We start from the raw sequence: 26606 nt of genomic DNA, 5'->3' as shown, positions 1-26606 counted from the left end.
GTTACAATACTTTTTTGTTTCATTAAATGTCATTCAAGAGATTTAATGGCCACATAATACTCCACTGAATAAATACGACACCATCGACTATTTCCTCTGGTTTGATATTGTGGTAAACTGCATAATGGTCCTCTAATTACGTCCCTACCCTCATCCCAGGACCCTGTGAACATCACCTTATGTGGCAAAATGTTACCTTGTATCTGCAAACGGGACTCAGCAGATGTGACTAAGGATCTTAAATGTAAGAGATTAAGATTAAAAATGGGGATATTATTCTGGATTTTTTACATGGACCAGATGCAGTCACAAAAGTCCTTATAAAAGGATTGTGGAGAAGTCACAGTGAGAGGAGAAGGCGACGTGATGACAGAAGCAGAGGTTGAAGTGGTGATGGGCTTTGAAGATAGAGAAAGGGGGCCACATCTAAAGAATGTGGGCAGCCGACAGGGTTGAAAAAGGCAAAGGAATGATTATCCCCTCGGAGATCTCAGAAGAAAGCAGCCCTGACACCTTGATGTTCGTCCAGCAAAACTGGTTTCTGACTTCTGCCCTCCAGAACTGTAACTGAAGACATTTTCTGTTATTTAAAGTCACTAGATTGTAAGCCTAGTTGACCCTTGAACAACACGGGTTTGAACTGTGTGGGTCCAATTATACATGGATATTTTTCAACAGTAAATAATGCAGTCCTACAGGGTCCCCGGCTGGCTGAATCCACGGATGCAGAGGAATAGTAGATGCAGAGGGCCAACCATAAATTACACACAGATTAACCCCTGAGTGGTTCAGGGGTCAACTGTAATTTGTTACAGCAACAACAGAAACTAACAAAGATACCTAGGGGTTTTTTCCCTAAGCACTTGCTATTACAATGATGCTGCAATGAACTTCCTCTTACAGACAGTTTTGTCTGCCTTTCCTGTGATTTCGTTTGACTGTATTCTTAGAAACAGAACTCCTGTGAGCTGGCTCCGCCTTCCAGCACGCCTGGCCAACCTGGCTGTTTAGAAGTCAGCTATTTTGAGCTTCAGCCATGGGGCCTGCAGAGAATTAACCCATTTTGTGCAACAATCATATAAACACAAAGAGAGAAAATATAAGCAGAACACAAGGGTACTTTTTTCCTTTTTTTCCCCATTCTCTCCTTATTAACACCATAAGCTGAAAGTGGTAAGCGGGAAAGAGTTAAAATAGAAGTCCAGAAAAGGCTCAAGTTCAGCTCCAAAGATCTAGACACACCTCTGATACTGGCCAGACAGGCCTTTGAAGTGCAAAACAGAGTCAGATCCTTAAGGGAATTTTGACACACAAGTCCTGACTGGGAATTCATCAGAGATTAATTAATTAATCACCACTGGGGGTGAATAGTGAGGACAGGACAGTTAGAGAGTGCGGTCCAGGCAGGCTGCTGGGCCAGGGTGGCCTTCATGACAAAAGAGAGAAATAATCCACTTAGGGGCCAAGTGACAAGTGTGGGGTCCCTCAAGGCAGAGCATGGCAAAGACCATCCCTCAGCATAGACATGTTGCAAATAACTCCGTACAGAAACTATGAACGATTAACTTAATGTTTTCCAGTATTTCCAATGCTTTCCTGCTTACCCCCCTAGAACGCTCCAACTCAGAGTGTGTTTTGTGCCCCAGCAGCACTCACCTCGCCTGGGAGTTTGTTAGAAATGCAGATCCCAAGGAGCACCCAGACTTTTGGAATCAGGATCTACATTTTAACAGGATGGGCACGTGACTCTTATGCACATTAAAGTTTGAAGACAGAAGCCCTGGAATCTAAGCTGCAAAAAAGCAGAGCCTTTGCCGGTTTTGTTCTGCATTGTACTTCCAGCGCCACAAATAGTGCTGGTGTGAGCTGCAGGAGCTCAGTAGACATTTGCCTCATGAACGATTCAACGAGTGGATGCACGAAGGCTTGCATGATGAAGATGCCTCTGAAAAGATGAGAGTTACTTGTGTATTATTCTCCGTATTTTACACACACAGGCACACACACACATTTTAATCAAAGAATATTTTTTTAGTCCGTCCTTCAGATGCACTAGCCCAACTTTTAAATATGTGATTGCAAGATGAACTCCTTTCCTGGTCATTGTGGAAGACTAAATCCAGGGAAGAGGTGATGATGAGAAAGCTGGGGTGAGCCTGGAGAGGTTACTCCCACAACCCAGAAGATGTAGGTCTGTGGTTCTCCCAGGTGTGTCAGAAAGTCACAACCCTCCTTGGGAATAAATGCACCCAGGACTCAGAAAGGAATGACCAGGATCCAATGTCTAGAGGGGACCCAGGGAGGCTAGCCCTCAACCTGGATGCCACAGACCTCAGAAAAGATGCCTGCTCCAGCTGCGGCATAAATGCAACATTGCTGACCTTGTGTAAAGATCATTCGCACCAGGCAGCGGTCATACCACCATGCCCCTGCTGGCCTGAGGACTTCTGGAGCTCCACACGAGCCGCCCAGCCTGACAAGGGGCCCTGGCCAGGGCCTCTATGGTGACAGACCGGATTCCCCTCCAGCCTTGGGATATCAAGCCTGTGAGTCAGACTTCATTCCATTCACAGAAACCAAGAAGTGTGATAGTCCTTTTTTAACTATTTCTTTCTAATTTTTTTATTTGAAAGTTTCAAATATACACAAGGAGTGAAAAGGCAAAGTACAATGAGCCCTCATTACCCAGCATCCAGCCTCAAAAAATTATCAATATGTTGCCAAACTTGTTTCATCTATCCCTCCCACTCTCCATTCTGGGCTGGTTTTTTTTTTTATCTAACAGCTTTGCTGAGGTAAAGTTCATAGAATTCACTCATTGTAAGAGCATAAGCCAACTATTTTAGTAAATGTATACAGATGTGCAAACATCACCACAATCTGGCTTTAAAATATTCTTGTCACCCCAAAAAGTCCCCGTGGACACCCCCCCTTCCCCACTTCCATGGCTGTTTATAGTCAATTCCTGCTCCCAATCTGAGCTCCAGGCCATCACTGATCTGCTCTATGGTTCTACAGATTTGCCTCCTCTGGATATTTCATAAAGCTTTATACAATATGTAATCTTTTGTTTCTGGATTCTTCCACTTAGCATAATATTTTTGAGGTTCATCTGTGTTGTAGTATATTTAAGTACCTCAATTATTTTTATTACTGAAGAGTCTTTCAGTGCAAGGATAGACTATATTTTGTTTATGCATTCACAAATTGATGAATATTTGAATGTAGGTTGGGGCTTTTACGTTATAAAAATCCTATGAGCATTCATTTAAAAGCCTTTTTGCGTACATATTTTCATTTTTTCTTGGGTGGATACACAGGTGTGGTAGTTTGTTTTTAAGAAACTGAAAACCTGTGTTCCGAAGTGGTTGCACCATTTTACATCTTTACCAGCAATGTGTAAGAGGACCAGTTTCTCCACATCCTCCCCAACACTTATTTTTGTCCTTATTTTATTATTGCCAACCTTCTGCATGGAAAGCGGTATCTCATGGTTTTAATGGTTTTAGTGGTTTTAATGTGCATAGCCCTAATGGCTAATGGTGTAGAACGCTTTTCATGTACTCATTAGCTCTTCATGTACTCATTAGCTCTTCATGTATCTTCTTCAGTGAAAAGCCTATTCAAGTGCTGTGCCCATGTACACGCAGGTTGTTTGTCTTAATGAGATGCAAGAGGATTTTTTTTTTAATATACCCTAGACATAAATTCTTTGTGAGGTATGTGATCTGCAAATTTTTTTTCAAGCCAACCTGTGGCTTGTCCTCTCACTTGACTAATGATGTTTTTCGAGCCCCTCCGACCTTGAATGGTTTTAATACCTTCTCACTTAGGATGTACAGAGACCTCACTTAGCTACATTTAGTTCATTGGTCATAACATATGATTGGGGAGCCAATTTCATCTGAAACTTTTCAGCCCTTTCAAAGCATAAAGATCTGCATCTGGAGAAAACCAATGGTGGCCCAGCTTCTAGCTACTGGGGTGGCCCAGGAGAGGAGCAGCAGAAGGTCTCTGGTGAGGGCAGAACAGAGGTCCCAGCGAGGACACCTGCTGGGATTTTGATGGTGATTGTAGAGAACTGGCATCTTCCAATTCATGAATACGGAATGTCTCTCCATTTATTTAGATCTTCTTTAATTTCTGTCACAGTGTTCTGCAGTTTTCAGTGTCCAAGTCTTACACTCCTTTTGCTAAATTTATTTCTAAGTGTTTTACTGTTTTTGGTGTTACTGTGGATGGACTTGCTTTCTAAATTTCATTTTCAGATAGCTCATTGTCAGTGCATAAAATTACAATTGATTTTTGTAAATCGATCTTGTATCCTGTGACCTTGATGAACTCATTTATTATTTCCAGTTGCTTTTTCTGGAACTGCTTCTGGTGGCTTCCTTAGGATTTTCTACACACAAGTGTGACATTTTTTGCACATATGTTTTTGTGGAATAAGATTCACAGCAACTTCATTTTAAATTGAGTGAATGAGAATGCACTCAGAATTATTCCAATTATAGTGCCACATATCCCTGAAGAACAGAGTGGGAGAGGATTCCGTGGGCTGTGCTGGGAATCACGCGGCATCTGCAGCCCGTCTCACCTCTTCTACAACCACGTGAGACAGCTTTTGGGTTGAGGGTTTTGTCAAAACGTGCCTATACCTATAAGATGCACTGGGGCAGGGATGAGGGGGAATTACTGAGAATTCCTGCCTCTGGAAGATTGCTCGACCTTAGATATGTCCTTAAGGAAGAGTCAGGCAGAGAGATGGGATCTTCAAGAGCATGAGCGGCACAGGACAAAAACAAACAAGAAGGCAAAGCACTTTGATGCCCCTCTGTGAAAAGTGTGAAAGCGTAAAAAGAAGCATCTTCCCTACTTCAAAGAGTATATAGATTATGGTGCAAGATCAGCATTTTGAGTCTTGTATGGAGCGTACAATGCAAAAAACTAGATAAAGGCAGTGAAAAAAGAGAAGGTTTTGCAGTAACAGTTGTTGCTATAGAGGTCACAAAATCTGTGCACAGTAATATGACTGAATCCCAGCACATCACTGAGTTAGTGTGTGTAAAGCGCCTAGCTCAGAGTCTGAAAAATAGTCAATACTCAGTAAATGGTAGCTGTTTATATTATTACTATTACTTTTGCAACTAATATTAGAGGCATTCTGCAACGCTCTACAACCAGTATTTATAATGCTAAAGGTACCTCCCTGCCCAGTCTGATGGGCATTTCAGCAATGACATCATGGGACTCTGGAAGCAAATTAAGGCTAGAGGTGGACTTCAGAGATGGTGACAAGGAAGATGACAAAACAAAAACTTTGCACTAACCACCCATGGCAGCCAAGACCACAAAGTGCTCTTCCCATGCCCTTGCCACCATTATTCGCAATAGCCAAAATAAAGAAACAAACAACCTAAGTATCCAACAGCGGATAAATGGATAAAGAGGATATGATTTCTCTCTCTCATTCCATATATATATAATATAATATTACACATTATATTATATGTTATATTATATATATGTATAATACTATTCAGCTGTGAGAAAGAAGGAAATACTGCCATACATCCTTAGCATGGATGGACCCTGAAGGCATTTGTCTAAACAAAATAAACCCAAGAAAAACAAATACTGTATGACATCACTTATACATGGAATCTAAAAGAGCCAAACTCATAGAAACAGAGAATAGAGCCCCTGTGATTACCAGAGTCTGGGGGCTGGAGGAAATTGGGATGTTGGTCAAAGGATATAAACTTGTAGCTATAAGACAAATAAATTTTGGGGATCTAATGCATAACATGGTGCTCACAGTTAATAATAATGTATTTATATACTTATAAGTTGCAAAGAGAATAGATCTTAAATGTTCTCACCACAAAAACGAAATGGTAATTATGTGATGTGATGGAGGTGTTAGCTAACACGCTGGTGGTAATCATTTTGCAATATGTTAGTGTATCAAAGCTGTACTTTGTACACCTTAAACTTACACAATATGTCAATTATATCTCAATGAAGCTGAAAAATAAGGCTACAAAGTGCTTCTGAAGAGACTAATGAATAAACTTGAAACACATGCATCTGTACAAGTGTTTATATTCAGAAAATCTATTTCAAGCTTATCTGTAATTATATTTAATTACATCTTTAATTTCTAAATTGCCAGATTAAGAAACAAGCTCTCTTCTCATTGCATTTGAAAACCTAAGGCTGCAAGTGATTGTCAAAAAGGAGGCCATGGTGTGGCCAGGGAGTGCAGCCTGAAGGGGCTGTTTCAGAACAGACCCCTCCCCTGTCCTCCCTCCTCTCCTCATCCCTGCTCCAGTTAAGGGCTGAGTCGTCTGACCCTGGAGGTTATAGTATCACTAATTTGAGGAGTGGGGCTCTTTGGGCTACATTTAGTTCTTTTGGCTACAAAATACAACCTAGAAACCAAGTTCTACTTGGTTGGAAGGGTTTTGGATCCAAAACAGCACAGGGATCTATGTCTGCAGAAACCACTTCTGTCTTGACTAGATTCTATGCTCCAAGTAGCCAAAAGTCTAAGCTTGTCTGATAGGAGGACCCAGAGTAGGGCCCCTAGAAGTGGCCTGAATGCAGTCAGACAGCAAGGATGCTCAGGTGGCCAGCACCTTCAGGAGTAAGAGTACAGGCAGGGGCCCCTGGTAATGAGGCAGTCTCCGCCCTGCTCAGTCTCTCTGCTCATGAGCAGATCCACAGTCCTACAGCCAGCAGACAGAGACCCAGGTTGCTGAAAGAAGCAGGAAGCGGGCACGTTGATTTTATCTCTGTGTGATGCTTGGCAAGCAATGACTGCACCCTCAGGAAACCCTGCACTGAATGGAATGAATGTTCTAGACTCAGCTTTGCCATGGGGGAAGTAAAACCGCTTCACTTCCCTGAGCCTCCATTTCTGCTCTATACATTAGAAATGTAGTAATTCCAACCTGCAGGGTGGCATCAAAGAGAGAAAAAGAATATACTCTAGAATGTTCTCTGTGAGGTCCAAAGCACCACACAAAAAGGAACCAAAAAAAAAATGACAAGCTGCCTCCATGATGCTACACCTAAACTTGGGTCAGATATTAATATTTAAATGGCTAAAAACAAGGCCAGTTTTCCCACTGATATTCTCCTAACAAAGGTAATTTAAATTATAAGAATATACAACATTATTTTCATAGAATTATATTATGTTACTTTCATTTGAACGAAGTGAGTATGGTTATAAACAATTTCTTTTTTTTTCCCCCCTGAATGGGTCCCTGTACAAAAAAACATTGTTTATCATGCCTCTAACTGGCTCCCTTGTTTCAGTCCAACATCCTCTTAGATGCATCCTTCACACCACTGCTGCCAGCTCTGGCTCGGAGACAAATCTGAGGTTGACTCCTCTTTTTCCCTAAAGACCCATATCCAATCAGTCAAGTCTTACGGATTCTGCCTTCTTAATATCTCTCAAATCCGTCCATTTCTCTCCATTGCAACTGACATGCCTCTATTTTAAGTCACTATCATTTTTCACCAGATATTAATGAATTAGCCATCTACACAGTCACTCATAGGAGCCCCCATGTTGCTCTTTTATCTTGATTCCTTTCTCCACACTGCAGCCCGAATGGACTTCCTGCACTGCACATTTTACCATGGAACTCCCAGCTGGAAACCGTGATTGTCAGGATAATCAGGACAAAATCCCCAACCGCTGGACCCGGCATTCCTGCTCCTTCAGGTCCAACCTTCAGGTTCACGTCCTTGTGCAGCCCCTTTGCCTCACGTTGCACCTCTTCTTCTAAAGCACCTTCCACTCCAGCCATTGCTAACGAGGTAAGGTACCCCCCACAAGTCACAGTCTCACACTTTGTACACACTGTTCCCTTTACTGGGAAGATGCTTTCTCTTTAAGAGTTTCTACACCCACTGCCTTCCTGCCTAACTCCTTATCACATCATTGCCATCACTTCCTTTGGGAATCCTTCTCAGGACTGCTAAGACGGGGCTAGATGCTCTTGCTCTAGGTCTTCAGAGCACTCTCGTCTTGTACAAACCTATTTGCGCTGGCATTCACCTACTTTCCTCTCTGGCTCATCAGCTAGACTGTCAACTCCCTCAGGGTAGGAATGGATCGAAGTTCCTGCTTATATCCCAGTAGAGGATGTTCTGTGCTTAGAGTTCTTCCACCTCCCAGCTCCTGGGGCTGTTGATTACTGATGGCACAAAGCCATGTCCCCTGCTGACCATTGCCCTAGGCTGCAAAAAACTGGCTCGCCCATAGTTACAGACCCTCTTACAAGCACTGAGCCACCAGTGACTGGCTGACATGGGCATACAGAGGCCTGGCCTCCTTGCCACTTTGGGACAACTCTAAAGGCTTATCTCAGCTCCAGGGCTCCTGAAAGGACTGGACTAGGCCTCAGCTGCAACTTCCCTGAGTATCCATTTTTTGCACTGCCCAATCCTGCCATCTGCACTTTCTTTCACATGTACCTCCCAAGAATATTCCCCTATAAACCTTCTGCACACAATTCACAATTCTCAATCTGTTTCCAGGGAACCCAGTCTAAAACAGCGCCCAGCTACCCAACATCATACCTGGCACATAGTAGGCGCTCAGAACATACTTGACATTCGATAAATGAATGGATAAATGCATTTTAAGGCCAACACTCAGAGCAGGAAACTTGCATTATTCATGTTTCCATTTCCGGTGTCCAGCACAGTGCCTGACTACTCACTGGCTTGAATGGTGGGTCCTTCAAATGTTCTCCTTGTGTGACTGAGAGAGGTCTTCCGGCAGTATACGACTTCTTTATCGACCAGGCCCAAAGGGATACAAGCTAAAAGCATAAAAGGAATGTCCTATTACTCTGCATAATAATGAAATTGATAGCCTTCAAAGGAAGAAAACGTCATGTTACAAACCACAAAGCAGTTAGAAAATACTTCGCTTTTCATTAGGGTTTAAAGGGACTGTGCGCCGCTCCCTGAGAATTAAAATAAATTTAGGGTGAGCTACCTGCTGTTCTAATATATCTGAGAGGATTTTTTTTTTTAAAGGTGTATCTTTAGGAAAACTCCCAAAGAGATATGCCTTGGAGGATCAACTCCCACCTGAATGATGCTATAGAACTTGAAGCACCAAGACTTTTTCTCCTGCACTGTCCTGCACCTTTTTGGGTTGTCGGGAGAAATCACTGACTGACCAAATAAAAACCCAAGGATGCCACTTTAGACTCAAGAACGTGGAGGGGATGTCTTAATGAGGGAATCACAAGGGGTCCTTCCAGGAATTGGGGTCTTCTGATGATAGGAACTGGGGTTTTCCAGAACATGAATGGAATTTCAATGGAGAAGTCTAGAAGATAAGGCTCTCTTGCACGAAGGAACAAAACCAGGGATAGGGAAGTCAGATGTGTTCAAAGAAGACCCAGCTAGTAGAGGTTGACTTCTTAGTCAACACAAACACACACACACACACACACACACACACACTTCTGGACCTTGAGGAAGTTACAACTTAGCTTTTTTTTTCTTTTAAAAATAAACTTTATTTTTAGAGCAGTGTTAGACTCCACAAATTCCTAGCTAAAAATTTCATATGATGAAGCACAGTAATTCTTTGGGCTGTAGCAAAATTTAGCAGAAAGCACAGAGATTTTCCATATACTCCATGCCCCCCCACCACATGCACTGCCTCCCGCATTATCAACATCCCCTATCAGAACGGTACATTTGTTATAATTGATGAAACAATACTGACACATCATTATCACCAAAGTCCGTAATTTACATGAGGGTTTGCTCTTGATGTTGTATATTCTGTGGGTTTGGACAACTGTATAATGACATGTATCCATCATTATAGCACCATACAGAGGCGTTCCTCCACTCTAAAAATCCTCTGCAGGATTGCAGGGCAATTCCCTCGTAAGATTATCCCATCCTTCAGCAAAGAAAGTTACGTATATGTGCACAAGCACACGCACATCTTGATATTCTGAAGTGGTGACTCTGGGGAGGCTGAAGGTGGGACAGTCAAGGAGAAATACAGCAACAGCTCTTGAGGAATGGCTTTCTGGACTCCCATGTGTGAAGGTGCGGTACATCACCAAGTAAGAAGTGTCAAGGAAGAGGCACTATGATAATAAACAGCTTTCAAGTAGACAGTCCAAGAGAGTTTCCTGAACTGAGTTCACAACAAGCCCAAGAGAATAAACCTCTTGGGTTACATTCTCTCTCCCTTGGGGAGACTCACACTGCACATTAGCATATCAGCCTTCAGGAAATTCTACTGGTAAAGAAAACTACTTAAATTTCTTTTCAGACTATATTCTCCCAAAATTATTGATACGTACTAAAATCTGTGGTACTCTGTACGGGGACCGCTACACAGCCAGCTGAAGGGATTTATTTCACAACAGGTTATCACAACCAAGGAGGATATTCTTGGAGATTTATGTGGTCATTAGACACAAGATGGTGTGGAGGTAAGAATGACTGGAGATATGAATTCTATTAAGGGACGTTTCTATCCCAGTCCTCATCAGGTGGAGAATGAAGACGGTGGCTAAGGGATGAGGAAAGGAGAGTCAAGAGGGTCGTTGTGGAGGACAAACTGACCAGCCTTGGTGGCTAATTTCTATAAAAATAAGGAACAGGAAGAAGGGGAACTCATGACATCATAAAACTTGAGAGCAGGAAGTGACCTTTAAGATCATCCAGTTTGGTAGTTTTCAAACTTATATTTAGCCTTAGGACCTTCAAACATCAAAGTTTCAAGGAGAAACCTAAAGTTCAGGGCAGAAGAAAGCAAAGGTGTAGGAGTGTTTTATCTAGTAGTGGAGAAAGGAATGTGGGGCGGGGGGGAGGGGGGGAGGAATTCCTGTTCACATTCTGACATTTTGGCTGGGAATTTTTAGGACATTCTAGATCTGAGAGAAGTGCCTTCATAACTCAAGAATCATTTTCTCCCACTCTCAAAATAGTCCACGACAAGTAAGTTTCAAAGGTGGGAATATTTCACATGAATAGTTTTAGAGACCCTGAATTGTAGGAAGACCCATGTGGCTAAAAGCTCCATCCCAGAGTTGACTGTCTGAGACTGATTCCTGGCTCTATCACACCCCTCCAAATGTTAACATCCAAGAAATTGCTTAACTTTGCTGTGCACACTTCAGTTTTCCCATCTGTAAAGCTGGGATAATAATAAAGCAGCATCTATTTCCCAGGGTTATTGTGAAGATGAAATGAGTTATTCTGTCGAACACGCTTAGCACAAAACCTGACACAAAGCAAGAAACATCTTTAGCTCATTATTTAATAAATGTCATCTCATTATTTAGAATGTTTGCTACGTGCCAAAAACTGTGGTAGCTCCTGGGGAGATGGAGCAGAACAACATACTCTGTAAACCTTCAAACAATAGTTGCATGCATTTACTAAACACTTATTTTATCCCAAGAAATTCTACTTACGCTACCTCTTGAGGTGATTTAAAATATGTTCACAAATTCTGAGATGCTCCCTTCAAAAAGCAGAGCCTAATTCTCCTGCCCTTGAGTGTTAGCTAGACTAAGGGGCTCATTTCTAGCAAGCAGAACAGACAGAAGAGATGATGTATGATTTCCAAGATGAGGTCACCAAAGACATGTGTTCTCCTCCTTGGATCACTCTCTCAGATCACTCTCTGAGGGAAGCCAGCTGTCACTCTGTGAGGACAATTCTGTAGTCCCATGAAGAGGTCAATGATGCAAGGTACAGAGGCCTCCCGCCAACAGCCAGCACTAACTTGCCAAGTGTGTGAGTGAGCCACTATAGGAGTGGATCCTCTAGCCCCAGTCAAGCCTTCAGATGACTGCAGCCCTGACCAACACCTTCAGTGCAACCTCATGAGAGGCCCTGAGCCAGTATCACCCAGCTAAGCTGCTTTCAGATTCCTTGAACCACAGAGATGGGGTGAGATGATGAATGTTTATTATTTTAAGCCACTAACTTTTGGGTTAATTTGTTAGAGAGACAGATGACTTATCCTCAAAAAGCCCTGAAAAGGATATACTGTTATCTATTTAATAGATGAGAAAAGCAAAGTGGAGATGTTAATCATTCTGTCCAGTTCACCCAACTGGTATGTAGTGAGAGGCAGAGTTCACCCTCAGATCTGTATGTTCCCAGGGTCCAGGGTATTTCTACTCCATCACTGTCCCTCCAAAGGTAGAGTCAACGACACATACAGCACACACAGGGGAGCACTATAAGGAAACAGCTTTGGGGAGGATTTGGAGTTAGGTCTGTTCTTTTGCCTGAGACCAGCCCAGGGGATGAGAATGAAGGACCCCCAAACGTCCACAGAAAAGTTGCACAAGGAAGGCAAAGATCATCTTAAGTATAGTCTGTGTCAATTAAGGCACAGTACCCGTTGGCATTTAAAACTGTGGGGCAAAGATTAGCAGTTTTCCCCGCCCCCATAAAATTTACATTTCCAGCTTTAGGGATTCTTGAATGAAACCAGACTTCTCAGAAATACCTTTCAAATGCCAAATTCTCCTCTAACCAGGGGCTAGAAAAAAGCAAGCAGAAGGCAGAGCCTGGGTCTGCACTATGCTCACTGCTGCCTTACCTCACAAGGCACATCTTGGGTGCACGGCATTCTTTCTCTCCCAGGTGCAATCTAAATCATCTCCTATGTCCCATTTTTCTTTAACTTCTTTGAGTTTGGCAGACATTAGGACTGAGCCCTAGATCATGCCTTCAGGTTTATGAGGACAGTAATCTGTCATCAGCACCTGCAGTGCCTTTATCGAGCTCCAATTGCATGAACTCCCCCGACTCCTACTTTCTGACAACTGATAGACTTTTCTCATCTCTAACCACGAAGCTTTGACCCCATTCTTTCCTTTTGCGACAACACAATATGCTGTATTTTCTGCCCCTGGGAAAATTAAAAAAAAAAAAAAAAAAAAAAAAAAAAGCCTACAGCTTCCAAAAAAGAAAAGGCTGCAGAGGTTTATTATCCATGTTCTTGCCTACCCTTCAAGAAGAGAGGCACATGGAGTAGCTCCTTTGGGCCCCACACCTGATATCAATGTATCCAGCTCCAGATTTTGACTTTGGTCTGCACTCTGCCAAACTGCGTATGGTGGAAACGCAGTATGTGAAAAATTAGAAAGGTGAGATTGCATGGTGGTTAAGCATGTGGCCTGCAAAGCCAGAATGCCAGGGTGTTTTTAAAGCACTTAGGAGAATTTCTGGCAAATCATAACCACTCCATTAGTAGTTGATTCATACAGGCAGGTTAAATCTATTGAACAAACTCCCATGTCTTTAGAGAGCTACCTCTACTCTAAGATGGAGCTTTAATTCTCTCATTTAATCCCCACAAAACCAAACAATATATTAAGATATTAAGAGTCCAGATCTGTCTACCCATCCCCCTATTCAGAACTCAGAACGTGTTATTTTAAAGGAAGAATGTGTTGAATATACAGCTATTAGCTTAAAGACTTTCCCAGTCTTTTATTTATGTTTTCCAATTTTGATGTGCTAGGAAATCATTCTGTAGGACCGTAATATATAAAATCACATGTCCTACTCTTCAAAGGCAACATAAGACATCTTCAAGGACAAATTTGTTCATTTTTTAAAGTTTTACTGTGCACTTTTTACTTGAGAATCTAACCCCATTTAAGCTGACTCTCCTTTGTTATATTTAGTTGTACATTACATGGCTTCTGTGGTAAATTAACTTCCAATGCCCCAGGCCCGAAAGGCTGGATTCAATCGTGGCATGTTTCTTCCTTAGCTCTGTACATACAGCCATAGGGTCCCAGGGTCATTTTTTTCCCAGAACTGGCTGAAGACAGAACTGTGGAGTCAGCGGTAGGTTTTTGGTGATAATCATTTCCACAAATGTACAGAACACTGTTCAAAGCCCCTTGCCTACATTTTCTCATTTTCTTCCCAGCTTTGCTCATGCCAGACTCAGGAGCCAGCCCTGATGACCCCTCCCATCTTTCTCATACCCACAGAAAATCAAGATTCATTACAATGACTTTGGGGTATAAGAACGGTGCCTCATCAACTCTGCTATTCCACGAGGCAAGTAGGACCTGGATTTCTTAGAATTACACCCTTATTACTCAGTGAATTGGTTAAACTTGTTCTATTTCTAGCACCTGCCCTCTTGTGAGTAATTCCCTTTCCCTGTCTTTCTGTCACCAACGAGATGCCCCCACTGCTTGTCCCAACATCCCTACATGTATCAGAAACACACACATGCAGGCACACAGTGGCAACCAATTGAGACTGGGTCCCACTTCTCACTCCCTCTTAAGAACAATGCTAAATTTACGTCTGGGTTCTAACATCTTCTTTGGAAGTAGTTCTCAAACTTTAGTGTAAATTAAAATCAGTTGGCAGACTTGTTACACCACAGACTGCTGGGTCCTATCCCTCTAAGTTTCTGATTCAGTAGGTCTGGGTTGAAGCCCAAGAACTTTAACTAACCAGCTCCCAGGTGATGCTCATCTATGGGTCCAAGACCCAGACCTTAAGAACAACTGCTCTAGTTTATAAAAGATGGTACAAGATTCCAGTCTGTTGTGGGTTGAATTGTGTCCCTCAAAGAGATACGCTGGATTGCTAATCCCAGGTACCTATGAATGTGAACTTACTTGGAAATGGGTCTTTGTAGATGTAATCTAATTAAGATGAAATCATAGTGCACTAGAGTGGGCCCTTAAGTTCAATGATGGATGTCCTTACGGGAGATATTTAGAGACAGAGACAAACTCAGGAGGAAGAAGACCATGTGATGATGGGGCGGGGATTGCAGGGATGTAGCTACAAGTCGAGGAACCCCAACGCTTGCTCACAACCTGGACGGGGAGCCAGGAAGAGGCAAAAGAGGATGCTCCCCTGGAGCCTACAGAGGAGGTATGGCCCTGCCAACACCTTGATTTCAGATTCTAGCCTCCAAGACTGTGAAAGAGTAAATTTCCATTGTTTTAAGCCACCTTAAGGAACTCCGTGATGCAGCGACAGGAGGCTAATACACAGTCATTGTGGAGATTGAGGAGTCAGCCCAATTCTTCATCCTTCCCTGCACTCACACCCTCGCCAGGGCTTCATCATGGCCAGAGTATATATCCTCACACCTTGACTTTGAGATTGGCCACGTGACTTGCTTTGACACGTCACAGTAGGAGAAGTGACAGTGCCCCAGTTCTGAGCCAGGCCTTAAAAAGTCTTGAACATTTCCTTTTGCCCACTGGCTCCTCTGCCATTACTCTGAGAATGGCTGCCCCTTCAGCTCTGGGAGAGCTCCCTCAACCCACCCCCAAACCTGCAATGAGCAGAGCTGTCCCAGCCTCTCTGACTTAAAGCTAAGCCATCAGACCACACCAAGCCAAGACTAGAGCCACAGAAATCCTCCCATCCCCTCCCTCATCCTTGGCAAACATGCCTTGGCCTGGACCTGGGTTCCCGACGCTGTTTGGCCATGCTGTGATCTGGGCAAGTCTTTTAGCTCTTCCGCCATAACTGTAAAGTGAGGGGGCTTAAATCAACATGTTTCTAAGTCACTTTTGAATTTTTTTTAACTAAAATTTCTACTTCTAAGAGTATGAAGCATTAAAACAAACAAAAACAAAATACTACCTTGCACTTTCATTGGGGAAAATGGAGCCCTCATCATGATAAGGTCGTTTATTCACACACTCCTTCAGTCAGGCATTATTTATCAACACAGAATGTATGTATTAAGTATTTATTATGTGCCAGACAGTGCCGGTGGCTGGAACATCAAAAGGGAGCAGAACCAGGACCCAGCCCTGTCCCCATGGAACCAGTGGAGGCACGCACATTATTTAAATGAAACCCTGGTTAGCCCCCTCCAGCACAGCAGCAGAGGGAGTGGAGAGGAAGCCCACATTCAAGAGGTAGGTTGAGGACAACGCAGCAACACTCGGTGACGGGTCACCAGAGCCCGTAGCAGAGAGGAATGCCGAATATATTTCCTCTTTACTTCTTACCCAAGCATTTTGGTCTCTGTTCCTTTAACAAGATCACCCAATAGAAACTACAGATTAGAATCTCCTGAAGGACTTGAAAAAAGAGGGAAAAAAACATGCTGGGGGTGGGAGTCCTGCCTCCAGAGATTCTGATGACTTTGTCAGCACTGGTGTTATGAATATCATATTTTAAAACTGTCTCCACCCACAAAAGTAGGGCCAGGATAACCGTCTGCTTTGAACAGGATGTGCCCTGTATTAGTTTCTATGGCTGCACAACAAACTAAACAGAATCATTAACAAATAAAAATAGACCAATTCAGCAGCTTAAAAAACAATACTGGTTTATTAGCTCATAGTTCTGAAGTGCAGAAGGTTGGGTGGCCTCACCTGTGTTCTCTGCTCAGGATTTATCACCTAAATCAAGGTGTCACGTGGGCTGGATTCTGCTCTGAAGTCTCTGGGGGAAGAATCCATTTCCAAGCTCATCCAGGTTCTTGGCAGAATCTGGTTTCTCATCACTGTAGGACTGAGGTCCACGTTTCCTTGCTGGCTGTGTACCAGGGCCCTCTCTATCTTCAAACGGGTAACCGGAATATTGAGTCTTTTTCACACCTAGAGTCTCTCTAAGTTCCTCCTCTGTCCTTCTCTTTGCTACCAGCTGGGGAAAATTCTTTTATGATTAGATTAGTCCTCCTGGATAATGCTCCATTTTCAAGGGCAACTGGGCCTTATCAACACAGTCACAGGAGGAATGTCTTTTCACAGTTCAAGGGTTTATGGCACGGACTCTCAAGGACTATTTCTAGAAATTCAGCCTTCCATCATCTAGACAAGTGCCTGACACACAGTAGGTCCTCAAGACATACTTGTTAAATGGAATGGAACTGTCACTTTGCTCTGGCAAAGAAACAGAAGGCAAATAACCAGAGTGACTGATAAATTGATCACATCATTTAATTGCATCTAAGCATATATTCCTTTTTAAAACTTTTAATTGAAGTGTAAAACACACACACACACACTCTCTCTCTCTCTCTCTCTCTCTCTCTCTTCCACAAAGCATACGATTACAATTCTATACATTTTCACAAACATTATACACATGTGAACAGCACACAGCTCAAGAATCAGAATACTTCCAGCACCCCAGATGCCCTCAGGGGTAGGGCCCTAATGCCGTAGATTAGTTTTGTCTGTTTTTTGAACTTCCTATAAGTGGAATCACACAATATGTTCTTCTTTTTATCTGGCTTATTTTTGTTCAATATTCTGTCTGTGTGTTGTGGTAAGCAGCCTCTTAAGATGACCCCCAATGATCCCCACCACCTTGGGGCGGGGTGTTCATGGCCCTGTCTAATTTCCTCTCCCTGCATAACTGGCATCTGACTAATAGAATGCAGCAGCACTGAGGGGGGAGCATTCTCACAATTGGTTACAAAAGCCTGTGACTTCCAGCTGCCTAGCAGACTCAACTGCCTTCGCAGCTGGCATGCTTTGATGAAGCAGACTGCCATGTTGAAGAGGCCCTTCTGGCAAAGCACTGAGGATGGCCTCTGGCCAACAGCCAGCAAGGAACTGAGGTCCTCTGGCCAACAGCCTGTGGGGAACTGAAATCTCCCAACAACCATGTGCGCTTGGAAGCTGACCTTTCCCCAGTGAGGCCTTCAGATGACTTCAGCCCAGCCAACACCTTGATTGCAGCCTGTAAAAGGCCCTGAAGCAGAGGTCCCAGCTGAGCTGTGCCCAAATTTCTGTCCCACAGAAACTGAGATAATAAATCACTGTTTACTTGAACCCACTACATTTTGGGGTGATTTGTCACCAGCAATAGATAACTAATACATACAGTTCCTCCATCGTGTTCTATGCAGCTGTAATTCATTCATTCTCATTACTTTATAGTAGGATTTGGCAAACATTTTTTTTTCCTGTAAAGGGCCAGACAGGAAATATTTTAGACTTTGTAGGCCAAAAAGCAAAACTGAAGATACTATGTAGGTACTTCTATACAATTTTCATATGTTGCAGAATATTATTCTTTTGATTTTTTTCCCCCAACCATTTAAAAATGTAACAACTCAAAGGTTATGAGCCATAGAAAGACCAGCAGTGGGTCATGTTTGGCCCATGGGCCACAGTTTGCTGGTCCCTGCTTTATAGGATAGTTTGGTTATAATTCATTTATCCAATCTATTGTTGATGAACATTTAGATTGTTTCTAGTCTGTAACTACTACAAACAATGCAGCCATAAACATTCCTAAATGTCTTTCGGAGATGACACGTATGCACACCTGTTTGGTGTATACCTGGGAGGGGAACTGCTGGGTCACTGGATAAGGATATATTCAGTTTAATATGCCAAGTGGTTTTTCCAAAGTGGGTGTATCAATTTGCACAATCCCAGCAGTACACATGGGTCTTTACTGCTCCACAATCTTGAACTGGAGTTGGTATTTTCTGTCTTTTTCTTTTGGTCATTCTAGTGGGAATTGTTTTAAAGTTCCCAGATAATACTAATATTCAGCCAGAACTGAAAACCCTTGTTTAACTGCTGCTTATCCTTTATCAGGTTGAACCACATGATAATGCTCTATTTATAGGGTTTTTTTTAAAGTTAAAATTGGCTATTTCTTGTGGTTAAACTAATATTTCCTTCACATCTTATTTACATTTATGCTAAAAAATGAAACTCAAACTGAAATGCACATCAGTTGGGAAACACCTTAAAGGTTTGAGCTGAAATGAAGTTTTCAAGTTGAAAATGGATTTCAATGACTTGCTGAAAGTCAGATCCTTCAAAGCTTGAAAACAGACCAATGGTTTTCACCCTTGCTGCAGATTAGAATCACCTGTGGCGTTTTTAACCTTAAGTGTCTCTACCAAACCTTTAGAAATCCTGAGTCTGTGAGACTAAGGTGGGGCTTAGGAATGTGTGTTTGTAAAAGGCTGATGCATAGACAAGGCTAAGAACTGCTGATATTACCTGTCCCACAGCTTTCTTTACCACTCATTCAACCTAAGGAAAGACTTAACACTTTGGTGATTTTATATACTTAGAAGCATCTGGACTTTAGTTCCTTCCAGATTTGAAATGCTGGCCTGCATATCTGCATTGGAAAAGCTATTTTACCCAAATGGCAATTTTGTCTCACTGAATAGGACACTCTCTACTGTACCAAGAATGGAAGGCGTGAGTTTGAACTGCATACAGCTCTATGAACTCAGAGTTAAAGTATCACCAAGGGCTTTTACTGGTTATACACTGGTATTTTTTTTTTAAGTACCCAGACATAGCCATATTACCCAATAAGAGGACTAAGCACATACTTAGCCACTAGAAAAGCAGGTGTGCACATACACACTCAGAAGCAAAATTGTTCAGTGTTAAAAAAAGAAAAAAAACTAAGACCAAGAGAGACTAAGTCAATCTAAGATGATGGGAAGAATTGAATCCTTGTATTTCCTTAAGAGTTATTTTCCAGAGTAACTGAAAAAAATAACAATAATAAATGTGGGGCAGAAGAGCTGGGGGCTGGGTGGAAGTGGCACCATATGCAATTCTGAGCTCAAAGCCTTTAAAAATCTTCCTGGAGTCCTGAGATTTGTTCCCAAGACCATTCCCTTACCTCCACCAGCGATAAGTGTATCTGTATTTCCACATGCAGGGAGGAAAAAAAAAAGTTTGGAAATTTGTGTTTTATCAGTATTTACCAGCTCTCGAATTCTACTGCCCTCCCTGTGATTCTTTTTCTTGTCTGCTTATAGCACTCCCAGAACCTGGAGTTTGTACGCATGTTCATAAGTTGAAAAAACACTCTTAGGCGGTGTTAACTGTTAGGCCCCGTAGCAGAACGCCAAGGGGCTCCCAGGCCAGGCAAGCTGAGAGCCTCCTACCTTGGAAGCCATACAGGTTTCCATAATCTGACATCCTCAGGTGGAATCCTGAGTCCAAGATTTTGTTCCTAATAACCGCTTAGGGGTGATACGGTTAGTGATTTTTTTTTTTTTTTAAGCTTTCCCCCACCCCTATTAGGCTAAGTGTTTAGCCACCTGAACCACCTGGAGGAACAGAACACAGTTGTTATCACCTGGCGAGATTCTCCCTCACCCACAGCCCAGGTCTCAGAGGAACAAGTTTCAACCTCACCGGTGCAGCGGCTCTCTGGCCCAGGCGGAAAAACACAGTCGGCCGGTGGCTCTGCTTCCTCACTAAACGAGTGGCCAAGGAGACCAGTGACAAGCCCGGAAGATCACACCAGACACCCCGCCGCCTCCTGCCTCCCGCACGAGCCCTGCCAGGTGCTTACCCTCTTCTAATCGACAGGGAAGATCTCAATCACGGGTCGCTACTCCTGGCGCGGAACGAACGCCAGCGCAGGGAATCTTGGGAAATGTAGTCCACGCCACCACCTGGGGTTCCCCGGTACGCTCACAAGATCCCCCAAGAGGGATTGCTCTGCCTAGGTCTGCTGCAGCCGAAGCTTTCATCCCAGTGTGGAGGGGAGGCCGCTCCCCTCTGAGGATTCGGGGTGCTCTCCCTAGTCGGAGTGAAGAGAGGGAACTACATTTCCCAGGATACCCTGCGCCGAGCCGGGAGCCGGCAGCCTCGCTTTGCGTGACCGCGGCAGGTTGGTCCTGGAGCAGATGAGCGCAGAATATTTAGGCGAAAGCGCGAGGAGGGGGGAGCGCGGGGCAGGAGGAGTATCTCGGCCAAGAAAATTATGCATGCGTTAGGGAAGCTCTGAGAGAATGGCTGTGGAAGGTAAGGGACGCTTGGGCATTTTAAGTTCCCTCTTAACCCGCGCACCCCAACACACACATCCCTGATGAGGCTTGGGGAACGTGGGGAGGAGAGGAAAGAGGGTGGTGGCGAGCGGGCCCTTTCCTCTTACACCTCTTGGCACTCACCTGAGCCACGGAAGGCCAGTAAGCGCTTTATTCACTTGCTTTGGAAAGACACGTTAATGCGCAGGACTCTAGGGTTGGAGGCGAAGAGTGTCCCTAATGAGAAACAATGTGCTGGAAATGGGGGGAAAACCCGAGAGATCGGCGTGAGGTCTCAGCCCCGAGGTGCCCTTTTCGCTGCCCCCGCCTGCCGAGGCCAGCCGGGTGACTTCGAGGCTGGGGATGCTTGCTTTGCTCCCCGCCCCCCACACATGGGAGAGGACCCTCGCCAGGTGCGTCATCGGGACGCATGGACTGCTATTGAGTGGAGGGCCCCTTGTCGTGTGTACCCGGCAGTGACAGCAGCAGATGTACCGAGAGGGTGGAGGTGTCCCTACACCTGTCTCCCTTTACCTTTATACCCCCCTCCTAAGGTTAGCAAAGTTTGCAGAAGCGAAGTGGAATCAGCTGGGGATAAGGACAACCAGCCCCTTAGATTGGGGTGAATCCCTTTCTTTGAAACCCACCCTCCTCTTTCTTCCTATAGTTTTGGCCTTTGGCTTTGAAGTTTGGGCTGGATCACAGACGAGACTGCTTCCTTTGAACTTCCTGGTTGAAAGCAGGGACAGGCGGTTTGTGAGGGATCGCCAGGTTTCATTTCAGATTCTCTCACCTTGAAACACAGGCTTTCTTGTTGAGAGTAGTTTCTGGGGGAAAATATGTGGGCCAGACGCATTTGTGATGTCAAACAAGCAGTCCAACTGTGCCTGAATGATAAAATGAAATGACCGTGGAACTAAAGGAGAGCCTGAGTTCACCTGCAGAATTATGGTTCCTGAGTGTGGCTCAGGTCAGTGGGGAAGCAGGGGTTGGAAAAAAAGGGCGTGCCTGCCAGCTGCGCGGGGCTCCTTGCCAAGGGGGAAATGAGCCTGCTCCTTGGAGGCTGAAGACAAGAAGGAACCACAAGGGCTTACTGGTTTCCTTCTCCCCTTCCCACCCCAGGTGAGAGAAACTGAAATAATCTGACTCTTGCTCTCTTTATAATTCCTTAGCAACTTGAAGAAGCAACAACCCCGCTCGTGTGCTCAGTGTCCATTAACTCAGGAAACTTGCTTTTGGGGCAATCTCAGGTTCAGAGCTCCCTAGCTGGACATGTCTATTTACCTACTTACTGTTAATACACTTAAATATATTTGGCTTTTAATTTATGTGTTTGTGTGTATATAAAATTTCATATATGTGGCTTTAAAAAAACAACCAAAGCTCTCTTTTCTGTGCAAATGTAATAATAGGGTGAGAATCTGGCTTCTCACATCGTTACTGTTGATGGTAACTGAGACAAGAGTTTAGATGAAAGAAAAGAAAAAGATGAAGTTCATTTTGCACTTGAGGCCAAGTGGTAAGTTAACCTACTGATGCCCCCTACCTCTTCCTTCAGATGACATTATCTCTTCTCTTCCCCACTCTTCTGTGTCCTCAATGAAGGGCATTCCCACTGGTTGCCAGTCTATGGGGTACTTAAACAATTTCCTACTCACTGGGAGAAGTGTAGAATTAGTCACAATTCTTGTCTGATGGGTTATTATACCAGCAAAGCCAGACCTTACAACAACAAAGACTGGGGAAGGAAGTATGCATGGACTGCGAAAAGCTTATTTTCTTTTCTAGTGACTTCTTTGGTTAAAGTGCCTATCTTGTGAGCAGGAGATGCTGAGTTTGAATCACAATGAGGTCTCAACTTGAATGCAGGGAATATTTTAAACTTTGGCTGAAAGTAGAATTCCTACCTCTGGTCTTTGCAAAGGCAGCTTTTTCATTTTTGTTTTTTTTTTTAAGTTATAATTTAATCTAATTTTGTATGATAAAAACTTTAAAGCAAAGAAAATTAGAAAGATACAACAAACACCCATGAAACCGCTACCTAGAACGATAAATGTCAATACTCTTTCTCACTTGTCTCATATATTTTCCTTTCCTTTTAAACCCCTACCTAATTCAATTCCCTGCCTTGACTAGTTTTTTCGGTTTGAACTTGGTCCACACTGGCTACTCTCAATGGGTCTTTCTAGGCTCAGGGAAAACTTCACCTCCTCTGGGAACCTGCCCCAGCCCTCCCTTCCCTCTGCCTCCTGAGTGCTCTGGCCCATCTGTGGGAGCTGCCTCCAGCCGGACATCTCCTTACCACTTGGGCTTCCATCTGTCCTGACACTTACGTACTTAATGCCTCTCACTGGACTCTAAGACTGCAACCCCTTGGGAGTGGGGACCATGCACTCTTTGACTTTACACTCCCAACCAATCGCACATTACCAGACCAGTACAGTTACTCAATAAATGCTCACGGAATGCATGGGAAACACACCCATGGAGCTTTTAAACTGACTCCACAAAGGTACATGGGGCTTTCACAGAAGCCCAAATGCCGTAAGGTAAGGGCCTTCTGAGACATTTGAAGGTAGGGGAGACTTTTAAAGGTAGTGCCCCTCTCTTCAGTCTTCTGATGCTCTAAGACTCTTCTAGAGCAGAGGCTCTCATCTGAGGGGGTCATTGTCTTCCTAAGGCATGTTTGAGACATGGAGGGACTGCTGTTGGCATTTTGTGCCCATGGACCAGAGATGCTGAATGTCCTGCAGTGCAGGGACAACCCATACAAAGTTCCCAACCCACGACCAAGGAATGACCTGATTCCCCAAGCTCATTGAGAAACACTGATTCAGAGAGTAAGGAATTTTGCCAAAGGAAATGGAATAGGAAATATAATTCATGTTACTTAACATCTGAGTTTTAGTTTCTGCATCTGGAAAAAAAATGGGCACACTGTTTTCTTCCCACTGAAGTTGTGAGGATTAAATAAAGGAAAGGGCTCATAAAGGGTGCCTAGAACATGAATTCTCACTAAATGTTATTTGTGCTCCCTCCCATCCTTCTCCTTGAAAAAAGCTATGCTGTTTGGAACCTGTTTACATCCTGAATTTTCACTTATTCACGCCAGTCGTTGTAATTAGCACCAAATTAGAAGGTTTGTTTTGTATTACATGGGTAACGTGTTTTCTTAAGTAAACCTGAACTTGTAAAAGTGTTAAGAGCAAGTAAGGGGCTCATTCATTTTGCTAAACCTGTAGCCTTGAGTATAAGATGAAAAAGAGGTGCTCTTTGTTCATTTTACGGTAATCCTGGTTTAGGTTTTCTTCTCTGAATTACAACATCCGACGTCTAATCCACAACCTGGTCGTGACCCAAGCCTTGCAGCCGTGGGCAGATGAGCAGCTTAGAGTTGTGGTCTCCAGCCACACATTATGGTCTGCGTTCATATTGGGGTTCTTTTGGCAGCCATTGTCTTTAAAAAAACAAAACAAAATATTGTATTGTAAGAAATTACTCCAAATAGCTGGAGAACGAGGCAGACAGCTGCAGAAACCAAGCGCAGTCCGGTCTCTGCAGACAGACTATGTAGATGGTGGTGTCCAGTAAGGCGCTGTTTTCTAACAGAGATGGTTGCTGGGAGAGGGGAAAAGTGGATTCATCAGGCATAATATTGTGCTCGTCTCTGTATTCCAAGATTGGTGCCTGGCATCCAGGCAGACGTCAGTAATTATTCTATGAATGAAATACAAATGCCCCAGGACAAGAGAAGGGTTTCTCTACTCGTGGTCCCGATTCCCCTCCTTTATGCTTCATCCTCAGAGCTGTGTAAGAAAAGTGGAGTGGATAATTACTGTGCATAGTGTTTCTCTCCTGGACCTAAGAGAATAATAGCTCCTCTTCCATGGCAGAAAAATGAGTTCCAGTATTCACCACTCCTCCAAAAGATTTCAAACAGAAGGCCATGTGCTCTAAATGACATCTGTGCCAGGGGGGGTCTGAATTTTCCATCCAAAATGAACAAATTAGCTTATCAAATGCCCTCTGATTAGTCATTCAGTGCTCAAGTTCTATAGTTTTTCTCCTGTGAAAGAGTGACAAAACTGCCCATCACCAAAGTACTGTAAGTAATCCCAACAGTGGCTGGGAAAGAAAAGGGGGGAAACAAGCTAGTGGGATCCTTGTGGCAAAGGGCAGCGGTCGTAAATGATGACACTGAACCCTGCTAGCAATGAGAGCTGAGTCACAGTCACAACGGAAGATAAAGACGTCATCTTGAGTGCAAGGGTTCAGGGGCTATTTTTTCTGACTCTGGGCTGGATGGTAAAGTGGACTGGCTAACGTGGCACCCCAGCAGTGAACTGATAGAGCACCTACCTCTGCAACCCTGACAGCCTGGACAGCAGAGAGAAGATGGGCTCCTGCTGCAGGAACGCGGGACCCCGCGGGATCCACGTGCATGGTTCCCTTTCACAGACTTGCATGTGGATATTTGTCTCCTCCTCGCCCAAGGAGAGCCCCGAGAGAGTGGAGAGGGACCAGCAGTGCCGTTCTCTTGCGCTTCCCTCTGTGACACGTGAAGCAAGGAGGAAGGTGTCTCTTGGTGCTAGCCCACCTCCAGTATTTTTGAACCGCGTTTCCTGGTTGAGAACATGCTTTATGTGCACCTCTGCTTGGTGGTGCTTCCTGAGGGCAGGCACTGTGTCTTACGCCTGGCCCATGGCAGACTCTGCGTGAAGTTTATTGAATGAACAACTCGATGGATGGAAGACCGAATGAATTAATGGGTAGGATTATGAGTGTATCTGATTTCCATGGTATCCCCCAGCCAGCCCTGAGGAGAACTCCCAGCTGTGTGCATCTGCAGAGTGGATGCTGTAAAAGCAGTGGGACCATCTACACGGGTCCCTCCCGGCTCCAAGCAGCATCGCTGTGTTAGAGTTCAACTAACGACTACTTGATTCTTTTCCACGTCACTTATCACCAAGGGTCTTTTTTTCTTTTTTCTTACTTTTGGTTTGTTCTCTAGCTCATGAAATCTGACTTTCCTGCACCAGCAGCTTCTATTCATCACTCTGTGGAACACCAGAGTGGTGACCAGAAACCCATCATGGAAAATTCCTGTCCAGTGACCGTGCATGAGATAAGTAGGCCCCCAAACCCTTCTTCTAGACTTGTGGCTGCAGTGGTTCCTGCCCCTCCCAGCTCTCCCTTGGGACCTCTAGCTGATTCAGACGTGGCCTCAGTCTCAGCCTACTGTTGCCTTGGTTGGCCCAGCCCTTGCTAGGTCCTTTCAGCCCACCTTCCCTCCTCATCCATCTTGCTGTTCTCTTAGGCCCGAAGAAACCAGAGCTGGGGCCAGCAAGGGGGAGATGGTGGAGACCCTTTACCCCTTTACCGGCGTCGCTGTGTCTGTAATGCTGACTCACAGGAGGTGCTGTGGTGGCACGTTGCAGGAGGGGCAGAATGAATTAGGAGAAAGAGGAGAAGATTGCAGACTCTTTCACTGGCATTCAGGCAGGCTTGGCCTTTGCTGTTGATAGCAGGAGAGCACTGACTGTGTGCAAGGTGCTCTGCTAGACTGGGGTGAAGTCAGTAAAGAAGCTTGGCCTCCCCACTGCCTCCGCTTTGCTGGAGACAGAGATCCAGATTAGGCCGCGTGATGTAAGCGCCAAATAAAAGTACAAGCAACATAACGTGGGAGGTCTGAGAACAAATGGAGCATTTAGTTCTGAGCTGGACTGGACGGCAATGGCCTAACCAAGGGAATAGCATTTGAGTGAGCTTTTGAGTACCATACTGATGGGTGGGCAGTGGGGGAAAAAGGCATAAAACAGAG

At 44.1% G+C, this 26606-nt stretch overlaps 2 protein-coding genes across 12 annotated transcripts in view; one reads left to right on the top strand and one right to left on the bottom strand.

The window, feature by feature from the left end:
* The window catches only part of COLEC10 (collectin subfamily member 10), a 401773-nt gene extending 381451 nt beyond the window's left edge, over positions 1–20322 (bottom strand). For all 9 annotated transcript variants that reach the window (XM_045508463.2, XM_045508465.2, XM_010972584.3 and 6 more), the window contains exons 1-2: positions 20169–20322; positions 8745–8846 (exon numbers count right to left, since the gene is read on the bottom strand). The gene's annotated coding sequence lies outside the window, so the exon portion shown is untranslated. The remainder of the gene's footprint in view (positions 1–8744; positions 8847–20168) is intronic.
* Positions 20323–20607: 285 nt separating this feature from the next.
* SAMD12 (sterile alpha motif domain containing 12) overlaps positions 20608–26606 on the top strand; it is a 375863-nt gene continuing 369864 nt past the window's right edge. The window contains exon 1 of one of the 3 annotated variants that reach the window (XM_045508473.2): positions 20608–20783. In XM_045508473.2, the coding sequence (XP_045364429.1) occupies positions 20771–20783 (13 nt within the window). In that variant the 5' untranslated portion in view covers positions 20608–20770. The remainder of the gene's footprint in view (positions 20784–26606) is intronic. The other 2 variants (XM_045508474.2, XM_010972582.3) reach the window with 2 other exon arrangements.

The sequence above is a fragment of the Camelus bactrianus genome, chromosome 25, assembly GCF_048773025.1.
Source record: "Camelus bactrianus isolate YW-2024 breed Bactrian camel chromosome 25, ASM4877302v1, whole genome shotgun sequence".
NCBI classification, from domain to species: domain Eukaryota; kingdom Metazoa; phylum Chordata; class Mammalia; order Artiodactyla; family Camelidae; genus Camelus; species Camelus bactrianus.
This window is presented reverse-complemented; position numbering and strand designations above follow the sequence as displayed.